This window comes from Python bivittatus, unplaced genomic scaffold (assembly GCF_059951505.1).
Source record: "Python bivittatus isolate LINGU-HERP-01145 unplaced genomic scaffold, Pbiv_v1 ctg000480_np1212, whole genome shotgun sequence".
Taxonomy (NCBI): domain Eukaryota; kingdom Metazoa; phylum Chordata; class Lepidosauria; order Squamata; family Pythonidae; genus Python; species Python bivittatus.
In genome coordinates, this window is record NW_028277075.1 from 32032188 (window position 1) to 32045653 (window position 13466).

At 37.3% G+C, this 13466-nt stretch overlaps 1 protein-coding gene across 8 annotated transcripts in view; it reads left to right on the forward strand.

Annotated features, from left to right (window-relative positions):
• The window catches only part of CELF1 (CUGBP Elav-like family member 1), a 52554-nt gene that overhangs the window by 6503 nt on the left and 32585 nt on the right, over nt 1–13466 (forward strand). For all 8 annotated transcript variants that reach the window (XM_088145634.1, XM_088145635.1, XM_088145638.1 and 5 more), the window contains exon 2: nt 8611–8724. In XM_088145634.1, the coding sequence (XP_088001760.1) occupies nt 8654–8724 (71 nt within the window). In that variant the 5' untranslated portion in view covers nt 8611–8653. The remainder of the gene's footprint in view (nt 1–8610; nt 8725–13466) is intronic.

The following is a 13466-nucleotide window of genomic DNA, read 5'->3' on the forward strand; positions in this document are numbered from 1 at the left end:
AGGATTCTGTGATGGCCAGTTTTTCAATCTCTAGTTTAAAACTTTCCTTTAAAACACAAATTCTAGACCAAACTCTGTCATTCTGTCCACTTCTGCTTCACTTGTTTTCATGGGCATTTGCTTCTACTTTTTTTAGAGCAGAAACATCCCTTTGGAAAGCAAAGAAGGAACCAATTATTGTGGAATATACTATGCAGCTTTTTGAAGCAGAGGCATAACAGATACCCCCTTATTTTAATTTTACTTATTGTTAAATGTTTTTTCTCAGATTACTGTTGATGCTATTCCTGAGTAGTTTATTATAGACGTATTACTAAGTAACTGTTTCTTGTTAGTATATGCTAAGTTTTTCTAAATAACTGGCTCCTTTGCTTTTTTTTTTTTCCTTTGTCCTAGAAGATAAAATCCCCATGGCACCATCATTAAACTGTCTAGTGCCTCAGTAATTCTTGTCATATTGCTATTATGGACTAGTGAAGGCAGTTTCCTGGAATTTGTCAGTCATCTTATTCCATGTTTCTGTATTACTGAGATGACATCTAGACAGAGCCTTGTATGTCCTGTTTGAACATTTCAGAAGCCTACCTCCTCTGAATTGAATTTGGAATATGGGTGAGCTAAATACTTTCATTCTGCTGTCCTACACCTATACTTGATATCTGGTTATGTAAACTGATTTTTTCTTTCACTAAGCACACTAGGCTAGATTTGAATTCTCAACATTTTCAAAATGCATTGTAGCTCTTTTAATTTATGCTGCATGAATTTGCATTACAAGGCATTTTGGAGACTTCACTATCCTATCCTACCCAGACTCAGCAAACAACAAATGGGAACATTTTGAAAAGGAGGAAGACAATCAATAATGTACTGTAAAACAACAACCATACCACAGCACTCAGAACAGCCAGGATTCTAGAAACAGTACTGGTTGAAACAGCCAAGTTTTGTTCCAATCTGAGAACAGCTTTCCTCTGTTCTTTAGCACATGCACATTTAGAGGGGGTAGTCAGTTTTTCCCCCCTCTTTGGATTTTGTAGCTGCAGAAACAGCAAGAGAAATCAATGCTGCTTCTGTTGCTTTCTAGGCACAGTGCAAATACCCACCTTCTATTTGTCACATAGCAGTGCTTTCCTTTCCATTACAGGTAGTCCTCAGTTAACAACCATTTGTTCAGCAACCATTCAAAGTTACAGTGGCGCTGAACAAATGATACTTACGCCTGGTCCCCGAAATTGCGGCCATTACAGTGCACGTCCCCACGGTCACATGATCAAAATTTGGGTGCTTGGCAGCCTGCCCCCACTTAAAACTGAAGGGGCACGTCAACTCCTCCCACCAGCTTATCACCCCCCACCCCATCCCTACCCTTTTGGCTACCCTGCACATACTCCTTGGCAGTGGTGGTGGCCCTGAGGCTGAAATAGAAGCCTGGGGCCTTCAGCAGTTTCAGCCGGTCACTGCCACCGCCCCCAAGCCTCTACTTCAGTCTCAGCACCACTGGTGCTGCCACCACCACCAAGGAGTGGTGTCTCAAGCCCTGCATCACGGCCAGCAGCCTCAGTGCAAAGCCCTAGCCACCCCCACCATCTTGCACTCCACTGGCCCTGATCCCCCCCCAGCTGACCTTTGCCATTGTCTTCTTCCTGCTGCTGATAAGGCGTGACCAGCCTGGCCCTATGCGAGGCAGTTGCTGACCATGCCAGGCCTTCTTCCTGAGGCTGCACACGCCCTTCTCCAAATTGCCTGTAGCCATTTTGTGATGCTTCGGAAGGTTCTGAGGTGTTCTGAAAGCCCGCAAGAAGGCCGCATCTACCATTCTACAAGTCACACATGGTCTTCTCACAATGCTTTGAAGAAGCATGTGCAACTTGGAGAAGAGCACACACTGCCTTGGGAAGAAGGGCCAAAACTTTGTTTCAGTGGGTTTTAGTTCTGAGATATATGGGATAGCAATGACAGAAATATCTTTGATGAAATTACTCATGTGACAATGAGTTACATATTATGGCAGAAATAGGTAGTTGCTTTGGGTTGATGAGTGCATTTGAAATTTTGAAGGCATGTTGTAGACACTCACACTAACCAGAGGTTATCTGTTCACTAGAGACCTGCCAAGCTAAACAAAGCCAGTCACTAAACACTTTTTCTTTTCAAATGGCTAAATCAAAATACACCCTTATTTTGGTGAGGAGAGAATGCATTTTTTAAAAAATTGCATCACCCCAAACTGGCAATTTGTTGTTTATCTTAAGTGCTACATATTGCCCATTACTGTGCTATAAGCTGGTGATTTGCTGGTGCCATTGAGTGTTTTTGAAGTTATAATTTAAATAGATTAATGTCATGTAGGGCAGGGAGCTTTACTGATACCAAGGGGAGAGTTGAAGACACATTATCTACTTCTGTCCTACAATCTCAATAGTAATTATAGCTAGTTCAGATCCCATCTTTATAGGTATGAAGTTAAGATGTGCTTCAGTTAGTTTGCATTACCTTGATCTGTTGCTGTCCTCTCAGTCACTAGGCTTAATATTTGATAGAGCCCAAATGAACTTTCTGCAGTCATAGAAAAAGACTCATTGATTAATCTTGCTATAAATTACAAATGCAAATACTCAGGATTGCATTGGCGTGGTTAACCTTACTCTTAAACTGTTAGAAGAAACATCTTCATCTGTGGGGATGAAAGACCACACACAGCTTAATTTGCTTCACTTTGTCCTTGATTAAACAGAAGGTTAGGAGACTTGCTTCTGGGATGCCAAGGGTATTGGACAAAAGGTTCTATGTGCTGTACTTTTAAGCCTTGTATCAATTATCAGATAATCAGTGTGATGTAATGGTTATGGACTTGAATTAGTACTGGGGAAAGTGAGATTCAGGTTTACCCACAGCCATGGTTGCTCTGTGGGCAGTTTTGAATGAGTCAGCCCCTCTCAGCCCAGCTTGCCTGTAGAGTTTCATTGTGGGGGGAAAATGGGCAGACGGAATAGTATGCATACTGCTCTGAGCTCATGGAGAAAAGTCAGGATATAAACAAATAAATTAGTTGAACAAGCAACATTGCTATTGTAGGCTGAATTTAACTTAATTTTATGTTGCTTTAATATAGGGTTATTGGTCCATCTAGCCCAGTGATGGCGAACCTATGACACACATGTCAAAGGTGACACGCCACAATGTTTTGGGTGACATGCCAGCATTCACCAACACCTGACAACAACTATTCTCCCTGTTTGAGTTACCAAAGAAACTGAGTTTGTTTTACTTGTATTTCATTTGCGTATTTGACGTTTCTTTATGTAATATATAGCATCACACATGATTGGACTGCATTTTTTAAAATAAATGAATATGTAAAGAATTGTTTCTCTTTTGTTCAGGGATTGGGTGACACACCACCAGAGTCAAGTCAGGCATTTTCTGAATTTTTGACACAAAGTCCAAAAGGTTCGCCATCACTGCTAGCCCATTTTTATTGACATTGATTGGCAGACACTTTCCATCTTTCAGGCAGGATCTTTTATATTATTGTCTAAAGATGCCTGGGATTAAATTTGGGACGTTCTGCAATCATAGTATGTGCTTTATCATTGAGCTACAACCCCTTCTATTTGAAATCCTTAAAACTTTTTAAAGTTTGTAAATTTAAACCATTTTCAGATACTGTGGCAGATGGTGAAATCTGTAGGGAAGATGGCTGGAGGCCTCTTCAGGAAGCCCTCTGTGTCTTTGTACCCTTGTCTTATTTCCTGCTTTGGAACAACAGCTTGATAGTCCCTGTTGCCACCACCTATCCACCTCCTAAACCCAGTGTATGAGAGAGATAGGACTTTCATGCCCTGTGCTATCATTCTGGCAATTAAAAAGTCAAAATGCAAAAATTGAAATAATTTCAATAGTGCCACTTCTTCACTACATGGCATAGAGGCAAGGGAACAGGATTCACCCTTTCCTACTGACCTTAGTGAGCTACGCCAATTTCACAAAGCATAAGCACAATCAAACTTTTTAAAGGAAAAGTAAAATGTAAACAAAACAAAAAACTTTTTAACTTTAAGTAGTAATATGTAAATATTCATTGTTGAAATAAATTGCAGAGCTGCCCAGATCAGGTTATACAAAAACTGGCAAATAGTTAAAAAATAAAAATACAAAATAAAATATAATGTTGTGGATAGACTACATTATGGTGCTTTTCTGTTAAAAATGGAGGGCTCTGTGCTCAAAGTTTCCATAAAGAGACTAGCAAGGTTTCAAATTATTGTTACAGATCACAAGAATTTTCAAAGAAAAACATATATTTTCATGCAGGCAACCTGAAGTATAGATAAAAGGTAAAATAAAGCCCCAAATAACATAACCTGTATGAAATTGTGATACCTAGCACCATGCAAAAAAAATATAAATAAAAAACCCAACACAAATTCCTGGCTAGATATCTTTACTATTTACTACAGAAATAGCAGATTTCTGAAGCAAATGTATCTCTACCTCAGTTTTCTAGACTTTTCCAGCTTCTTGCAAATTATACACTGTTACTCAGAGACTGATGAAGAGATGGAAAACCTTGCTCTTTTCCAGCCACAGTCCATAGACTTCTGGTGAGTTCTTTGTTTAAAAGGATCATACTTTTGTATTTATAGCAGAGGGAGGGGCTCAGGTAATCTGACTCTGCACATGATTAAGAGTCATGTGTCACTTGCAGGGATGTATGTTATATGACTGAGCCTGCAATCTGGCAAGCAGGTTACAGTCACAGCAGATACATTCTGAGTATGGAAGGCTGTAATCCTTCTATTAAAGGTTGTTATATCTTTTATTAAAACTAATATATCCTGTACCTCTTGGTAGCATATGGGCAGCAGTATATTGGCTTTCAAGGCAGTTTCTAGATTAGTAATTCTAGCTTGAATAGATCAGTGTGAGCATATTTGAAGTATAACTATATGGCATACTAGTCAAAATGTGCAACAACTGGTGTTTTTAATATTTTCAGAGAGTGCTGTATGTAGCATGGATGTGACAAATAATTTAGAGGGCTACATGTTCTTTATCTTAGTAAAATGTATTATGTGAAAGTCTTGATTGACCAAAGTTATGATAGATGGGTAAGAACTGTTGGCCTATCTGGTAATAGCCATGCTTATGTAAGATTAAGACTTGGAATGGAGCAAAAGTAAATGGAGAAGGACATGGATTAATAAAGAAAAGAAAGGAAGCCAGATATATGAAACCAAAAGAAATTAAAAAGATGTAGTAGATATATAATAAAAATGGTCTGATCTTGTGGAACCGAGTTGATAAATATAGGCAGGGAAGTGAAGATGTATATTTAATTATGAATGAGAAAGCTAAAATATATGTCAGAACATATGATTGATATTAGCTAGGTTATGGGTCTGTATGAAGTAGGAATTCATAGGTTACATGTTTTTATGGGAGGGTAAATAATGATAATGGAAGAACCAAGGTTCAATTTTGATAAAAATTGTGCAAAAAAAATAGACATATCCATTTTCCTATTGTCTTTCAAGATAAGCAACATTATGTAAAGCCCTGAAAAGGAGTAAGAATTACTGAGCCAAAAAGATTAAAGGCTCAAGATCAGAAAAGGAAACATAGTTAAAGCTAGTTTATACCAGTGCCATTTACTCTACTTTTCATATTTTTCTGTTATGGCTGTCCAAAACATGTCATGCACAAACTTTTGGCATGGAGTAGATAGTTTTGGGTGATCTGTATCTGGACTGAAATACATGTTCTGGGTAGAAGTGTTTCCAATAAAGAGTATGATAACAGTAAGGAAAAGAAGGACCTTGGAAGATCAGTGGGCATGTTGCTGTGCAGATCATATGGGAGAGGAGTGGAAAGAGGTGCAAGATTTACCAGCTTTGCCCAATCAACAAATGTGCAATAACTTTTTGTTCTCAAATTCATATATGCATGATGTATAAACACCAACTTGAATACAAAGCTTGTAAGTGACAAGAGGGATGGATGGAAACAAATTAAGAGGGTACAGAAAAAGTGATTGGGCCTTTCAGAGACCCAGAAATTACTTTGATCGTAGGAAGCTGGCAGGAAGTTGCCTCACCTAACAACCATGGGGTTCAGTTAGTGATGGTAACTAGGACTGCAGAGACTGCCTTCGTTAAGTGATGCAGTCATGCTTTACGACTGCATTGCTTAGCGATGGAAATTCTGGTCCCAATTGCTGTCATATGTCGAGAACTACCTGTACAACAGAGTGTTTATATGAAGGAGGTTTGCATGCATATTTTGCTAAATTTTAGTTCCTATTAAGATTATGCTTATGTTGGATCAGATTGGAGATTTATATATAGTCCACTATCCCATTTCTCTCAGTGCCCAATCAGATGTCTTTGGGAAGTTGAAAAGAAGAATTTGGAGTTGTTTAATTAAACTGAATTACAGGAAATTCTGGACAAATGAAAACAGTTTTCTTCAGCAGCAGATGGTTAACCTATAGAATTTGCTACTATAGGATGATAATCACCTAGATCATGGCTTTAAGAGGGCACTAGATTTCTACCAGTAGTTATCAGTACATCATGGCATGTTTTGCAATATTAGAGGTCACTGTGCATTGAATATCAATTAGTGAGGGACATGAGGGAAAGTGCTATTATATTCATATTCTGCTTGTGAATTTAACATATCATAATATATATTTGGGTGTAAGCCCAAAATTTTTTAAGTTAAAAATTTAAGGGTCTGCATATCTGCAGATGGGCTTATCCATGAGTGTATATTAGATATACAGGTATTTCTAAAAAGTATTGCTGTATATAGTCATGGATAAGCCCATCTGCAGATAAACCAAACCTAGTTTTTAGGTGTATTTTGGCACCTAAAATTCTCGCATTATCCACGAATATATATGGTAAGCATGTGATAGGCTTTTCTCCTTACGCTCTTTTATAGGGGCATTCTGTCTTCTCATCTACGTAGAGGTAGGTAGAAAATTTGTGGTGTTCTCCAGATTATTGGACTCACAGTTAATTATTCCTCATTTGTGAGATTGATGGGAGATAGAATCAAGCTGCATTTGAAAATTGGAATTAATATATTAATAAGAGTTAATACATGAGTGAGGTAAAACTAATATGTTTTAACATCTTGGTATTTGCCATGTTAAATGCAGATGTTTATTGATTTTCCCAAGGGAAAAAGAAGAAAATAATGTGAGTATAATTTTTGCCCTAATATGTTGTAGAGTAAAATTGTTACTGAATCAGCAAATATAACCTATCATGGTATTGTTCAGAATCAGTAAACATAAAATGCAATTGTAAACAAACAAATATGTTTGAACTAGATAGAAATTAATACATTAAATGTGTATGACAGTTGATTTTGGAAAAATAAAGTATAAAACTATCCTTGAATCTTCTAATGAATGTGATTTTAAACTGAAATTTTGCGGGGGTTTAAAATTTGACTGTCATAGGTGGAGTGCATGACTTGTATTTTGATAGAATTTTGTGTGTGTGTGCGTGCATGTGTGTATGTATCTATTTCATGGTGGCATAGGGAAGTTGGAAGTGGATATAAGACAGGCACCTATGGCTGTTGTTGCTAGGAAGTCTTTTACATAGAACATTTTGTGGCATGTTTTTATTTTGCTAGTATCTATGTAGCTTAGTTGCTACATGATAAATAAGGATGATATACTCAAATAATTATTTGTAGACAGGTTACACAGATTTATTCAGCAGCATTTTTAGGGCTGCATTTTTTTTACAGGAGTAAACCCTAAATCTGAAGTAGAGCTTGCATCTTGAGAAGAAAAATTCAGTATGCAAAGTAATGATTTCAACATAATATTAGTATTGTGTATTTCTATGGAGGAAAAATTATATTTGTGATTTGTTTATATTTTGAAGAATGTTCCAGAAGTTTTGAATTTCTTTTAACAATGAATCTGGGAAGCTGGCAATTATATGTAGTCAGGATGTCTCTCTTCTATAGTTATACAGTCAGGGCAGAAATAAAATATTATATCTAGGGGTTGGAAACCTTACTCAGAAATAAATAGCAAGTATGGTGAGGCTAGTTACATATACTTTGAGCCTGGATCAAATCAGCATGCACTATTTTATAATATTACTTTGCCTCATACCAGGAACACAGTGTAATAAGTAATATACCAGGAACTCGGTGTATTTTGATTCAAAAACTGTTCCATTTAAATGGAATATTTACTATCATTTTTTGAATAGAGAGCTTGATTGGAACTATGAAGTAAGTTAGTGTTCCTTCTGCTCTGTTGCACACAAACATCTTTGTGGATCTGACACTGTTTATCTAACAGTGCACTCAGTACTGCTTGAGTAGGGAAAATTGCACAAAACAAGTCCAGTGCATCAGCATTTTCATTGTATACTGAGCTGAGTCTCTTCATATGGTCACATCCCCTTTTTAATCCTGGTCCTCATGTTTCTTTCCCAGTCCAGCCTGTTTTTGTGGTGTCTGTTGCTGGTCTCCCTGAGCTTATGTTCTTGTGGTTTGAATGTTTTTCTATGTGGCTCAGTGTGTTAAGACCTGCAGAACTTAAGTGGTGGTATTCAATTGGTTCGACAGGACAGTGATCTAGCATTAGTGGTTTGTGGTAAACAGAGAAGTGATGGCTGCTTTTAAGTTGGATTTCCTCCCAGAAATGATGGTGGATCATTGCTCCTTGAATGCCAGCCCGATGTAAGTATTTTGTTTTCAAAGTCATCTACATTGATACTGATTGCTTTGAGTTTGTTATTTTGAAGGGTTTGGGGGTGGGGGATTTGCTCAATGAGTCAAAAAGCAAATAGATGTATTTAAATGATAAAAGAGAGCCTGAAATATATTTAGTTAGATTAGTATTGGGCAAAATAGCCAGATTATTCCATAGTGGGTTAATTCTAGGGAGATACTTTTTATTTATAAATATATAGCTAATAGTAATGAAGCTGTATATTGGCATGTCTATAATCTAGGAAGAAATGCCTTAAATACATGTACAATTTTATAGCTTGATACTTAGCACATTAAATATGCAATTTTATGTACTATATATCTTCACACTTTGCTATATTTTAAATCCAAAAAAGTTGTAAGAATTAATTATTATGGATAACATGGTTATAAAAGCATTTCAGTTGTCTATGATTTATTATTGAAGTATTCACTTCATTGGAATAAAGTGGCTTCAGGTAAGTGTGCAAAATATGATGACTTATTTTATTTTTCTTCAGATAAACTCCCAGAATGATTTATGTAAAATACATTAGGGCTCCTTCTGCCTTTATCAACACATAATACCTTCAATGAATTACTAGTTAGATTTGCATAATAGAAACTGACTAAACAATATACATCACAGTATATTGGAAGTTATGGTTGCGTATGTCAATAGAGCTTTATAGAATATAAGAGATCAAGTCACTTCCTCAGATATCTTGAGGAATTTTAATTCAGTGAAAGAAAAAGAAACACTGTGGGAAGGGGAGGAAGAGTTGGAATTAGAGAGATATAGTAAATAATAGATTACTTCAGTTGGAAATATTTAAAATGAATGACAGCAGACATGGGAACATGTCTATCAACCTTATATCATAAATAAATTGCCTGTGAGACAGTACTCAACAATTTGTGGATGTATTTAGTTTTATTTGACAATGGTTTAAGGCAGAAATCCCCAGGTATGCATTTTTATTAAACTGTCAGTGTTGATTATATGTATTACAATCATTCTGTGAAAGTAATGGTCATTTGATTTAACTGAAATACCTAAACTTTATGCTTAAGATCAACTGTAATTTCTTCTGTTTGTCTGGTGGAGCTTATCCCCTATCTTCATTAAAATAAGCAAGATGCAATTCTTTTCTTTAAATTTATTTTTTCCACTTTGAATTAATTAAAAAATAAATATTTTTAAGTTAAAAAACTTTGAAGCTTAAAGTACTAGAACACATAATAGTACATTAAATATATTTGTTGGGTTTCAAAAATTAGGCATAAGGTGATAACAGCCATTAGACAAAATATTGAAAGTAGCACTAAAATTATACTTCAAAGCTCACTTGAATTATCCGTGCTGTTTTTTCCTTTGATGGTCAGTGAAGGTGTAGATGTTGGCACTTCCTGGGAGACTATGTTGCACATTCCTTGAATAGTTAAAAAAATTGCCCTATATACATGTCCTATTTCAGTTCTAAACCTCAAATACAAAATATATATTAAAGGGGAAGGAAAATCATATACAATATAAAAAAAGATTAAAGAAGAATACTTAAGCAATTTCTGCTTAAACTCTTAACCTTTGCAGGCTTTTGTTAGTTTAAGGATTAATGTCATGGAAATTGTTAGCTAAAATTATTCTCAAAATGCTTTTAATTGCTTAAAATTTAGCATATTTTATTACTTTGTAGTGGCCATTTAAAGCAGTTATGAAAAACAGCTTGAGCCCCAAAAGCTGGATCAAGTCCTCTCCTTCTTATAGACTGGACAATGACACTGAGTCTGGAATATAAACACTACCCTTGCTTATCATTCAGACACTTACTTCTAGAGTAGCTCCTCCCAGGGAGCTCACACTTGAAGTGGTTATCTTTAGGAATGTGTAAGATGGATGTAGTGCCAAGCAGCAAGTACTTGAAGGCATTTCTTGCTGTCATGTTCTCTCTTTGTATTGGACTTGGCCTGTCATATATGTTTAAGGGAAAAAGCCTGGCAAGGTGGGAGCAGTGGAGTAACACTACTCTGAAGCATTCTCCCAGGGAGGTGTACAAGAGGCTCAAAATGAGGCTCTGATAGCTAGATGGATGGCTTTGGTGGGTCACATTAGTTCCATGAGGTGAAGGTTCTTCAGTCTGGACTTTAATGAGAGTGAGAGCGTAAATGAAGAATCTTTCACCAGTTTGTTCAATTAAAAAAATTAAATTATCTCACTGTTTTTAGACATAGAACATTGGGAACTTGAGATTTGTGGTACAGTGGGATTCATAAATAGTATGGTTTTCTGCTAAACATGTCGAAGCACATAATTGAATTGGAAACTGAGTTGAGAACTGTCAAGAAAGGGAATGAATATTGTATACCCAATTCAAATTTAATTATTTATATCTCCAAGAAGAGAATATAGGGATTTTTAAGAAATTTCTTTTATTGATTGAAAAGCATGAATGCATTAAGGAGACAGCTGTCATTGAAAGTAGTGCAACCCTCAGTGGGTACTTTATCTGTAGTATCTATGGCAGCTTAGCATCTTGCTAGTAGCAGGTTTCTAGGGAAAAATCCATTTAGCCTTATTTTGATTGCCTTGAGGTAACTTTTATTTGAAATATATCTATTTTATCATTTCTACCAATTACAAAGTTTATGAATTAAAAAATGAATGGCTATCTACATTTTACGAAGGGATGTATGCCCATATATAATTCATGCTCCTGTACTCTACCTCTCAAACTTTTTTTACATACTCCTCCAAAATGAGTAAATCACATAGACTTAGTCATTCTACATCCCATAGGGTCACCACAAGAACTTAGGTTCATGGCTGAGGGGCAAATGTTTGCAGGCCATGTATGATTTGTAATCCAGATGCTTAAATGTTTTGAGACTAATTAAGATCTCAGAATAAATGAAACAATATGTCCATGCTAGAAGCAACATCTATTGGGATTTTTATATAGAATTCCCCAAAGTGAAAGAAACTGGATCTCTTAGTAACCAAGTTTGTTTACAGTTTGTGTTTGGTATTCTGAACAGCATCTCTCTCTGAAATTACAACTGGAATGCCAGCTAGTTGATTGCCTATTATTTTATCATAAACAGACATTTCATGAAGCTAGAATACCAATGTGGATTCTGTGATTTTTCATTTTATATCTGTAGGCCAAAATCCAGACTTCCCAGTTTAAAGCCAAAGATGACATCATCATATTAATTTATAATCATTATATTTTAAAAATAATTTATTATGTTTGCTGGAGCTCAATTCTGATTGCATTGGTAGTCTTTTAAATTTTTTTGCATTGGTAGTCCTTAAAAATTTCTCTGGAGGGTTAGAGAATCTTCTAGACTAAAACAGTTTTCTCCAGTTAGCCATTCTGGCTGGAAATTCATCAGCACCAATACAACTGCAGGGCGTACAGGTAGTCCTTGAGTTACACAGACAATTGGGACCAGAATTTCCATAACTACGCAATGCAGTCATAAAGTGCGACATCATGTGACAGCATCATTTAGCAATGACAACTTCCTGCTGGCTTCCCACAGGTAAAGTCTGTGGGGAAGCTGGCAGGAAGTTGCAAGTCCCAGGTGGCTCACAAGCAGGCTGGCAGGCAGGTAAGTGGCTGCTGTTGGGTGGGAGAGGGAGCAAGGGGATGCGTGGGTGTCCAGGGAGGCATGACGCGAGTGTGGCGTGGCTTGGGGTGGCTGCTGCCAGGTGGGGAGTGCGCGAGCGGTCGGGGAGGGTGTGCAAGTAGCTGGGGAGGCTCAGCGTGAGCGCAGCAAGGCTTGGTGAGGGTGCACAAGTGGCTGGGGAGGTGCAGTGCAAGTGCAGCATGGCTCAGGGAGTGTACATGGGAGGCAAAAATGTGGCAAGGCTTGGGGTGGCTGCTGCTGGGTTGGGGAGAGTGTGTGAGTGGCTGGGGTGGCATGAGCACAGTGAAGCTTGGGGAGAGTATGCGAGGGTGTGCAGGTGGCTGGTGAGGTGCAGCTTGAGCACACAGGCTGGGGGAGGGTGCAGGGTGGTGGAGACTTACCCAAGCAACTTGTGACTTTCCCTGCTTGCCTCCCCATTTACTTTGCTTGTGAGAAGCCAGCAGGGAAGGTCTCAAATTGCGATCACATGACCGTGGGGCACTGCAGCCATTCGTAAGTGTGAGTCAGTTGCCAAGCACCCAGATTGCATTCACATGCCCGCGGGAGTGCTGAGATGGCCAGAACTTTGAGGGCTGGTCATAACCACTGTTTGTTCAGCGCCATCGTAAATCAGTGCCTTTCCCTATGGTTGAATGATAGGAAGGCCCAGTTGATCCAGGTCACTGAATGAGTGGTTGTTAACTGAGGACTACGTGTATAAAAGCATGGAAGGTCCTTTTCTCATTTTCTCCAGCAGAAATCTCATTTATTTATTTATCCAATTTATATGGCTGCCCATCTCTCTGGTTCCTATGGAAGAAAAAGAATACTTCTGCATTTGGAGTGTTATTTCTGGATACAAGTAACCGTTTCCTTTTTATTTAGTATAAAAAAATTATACTGCTCCTCTGGTGTTTGCACATTTCTCAAAAACAGCTAATAATTAAGTAGATAAAAAACAAAAGAAAAAGACGGTGTAGTAAAAGCATATTGATATAGCAACTGAAATAAGGAATTATATGTATTTTACATTTCTTATAACACATGACTATTCTAAATAAAACTGTATTTATTAAACAATGAAAGATTAGTAAAGA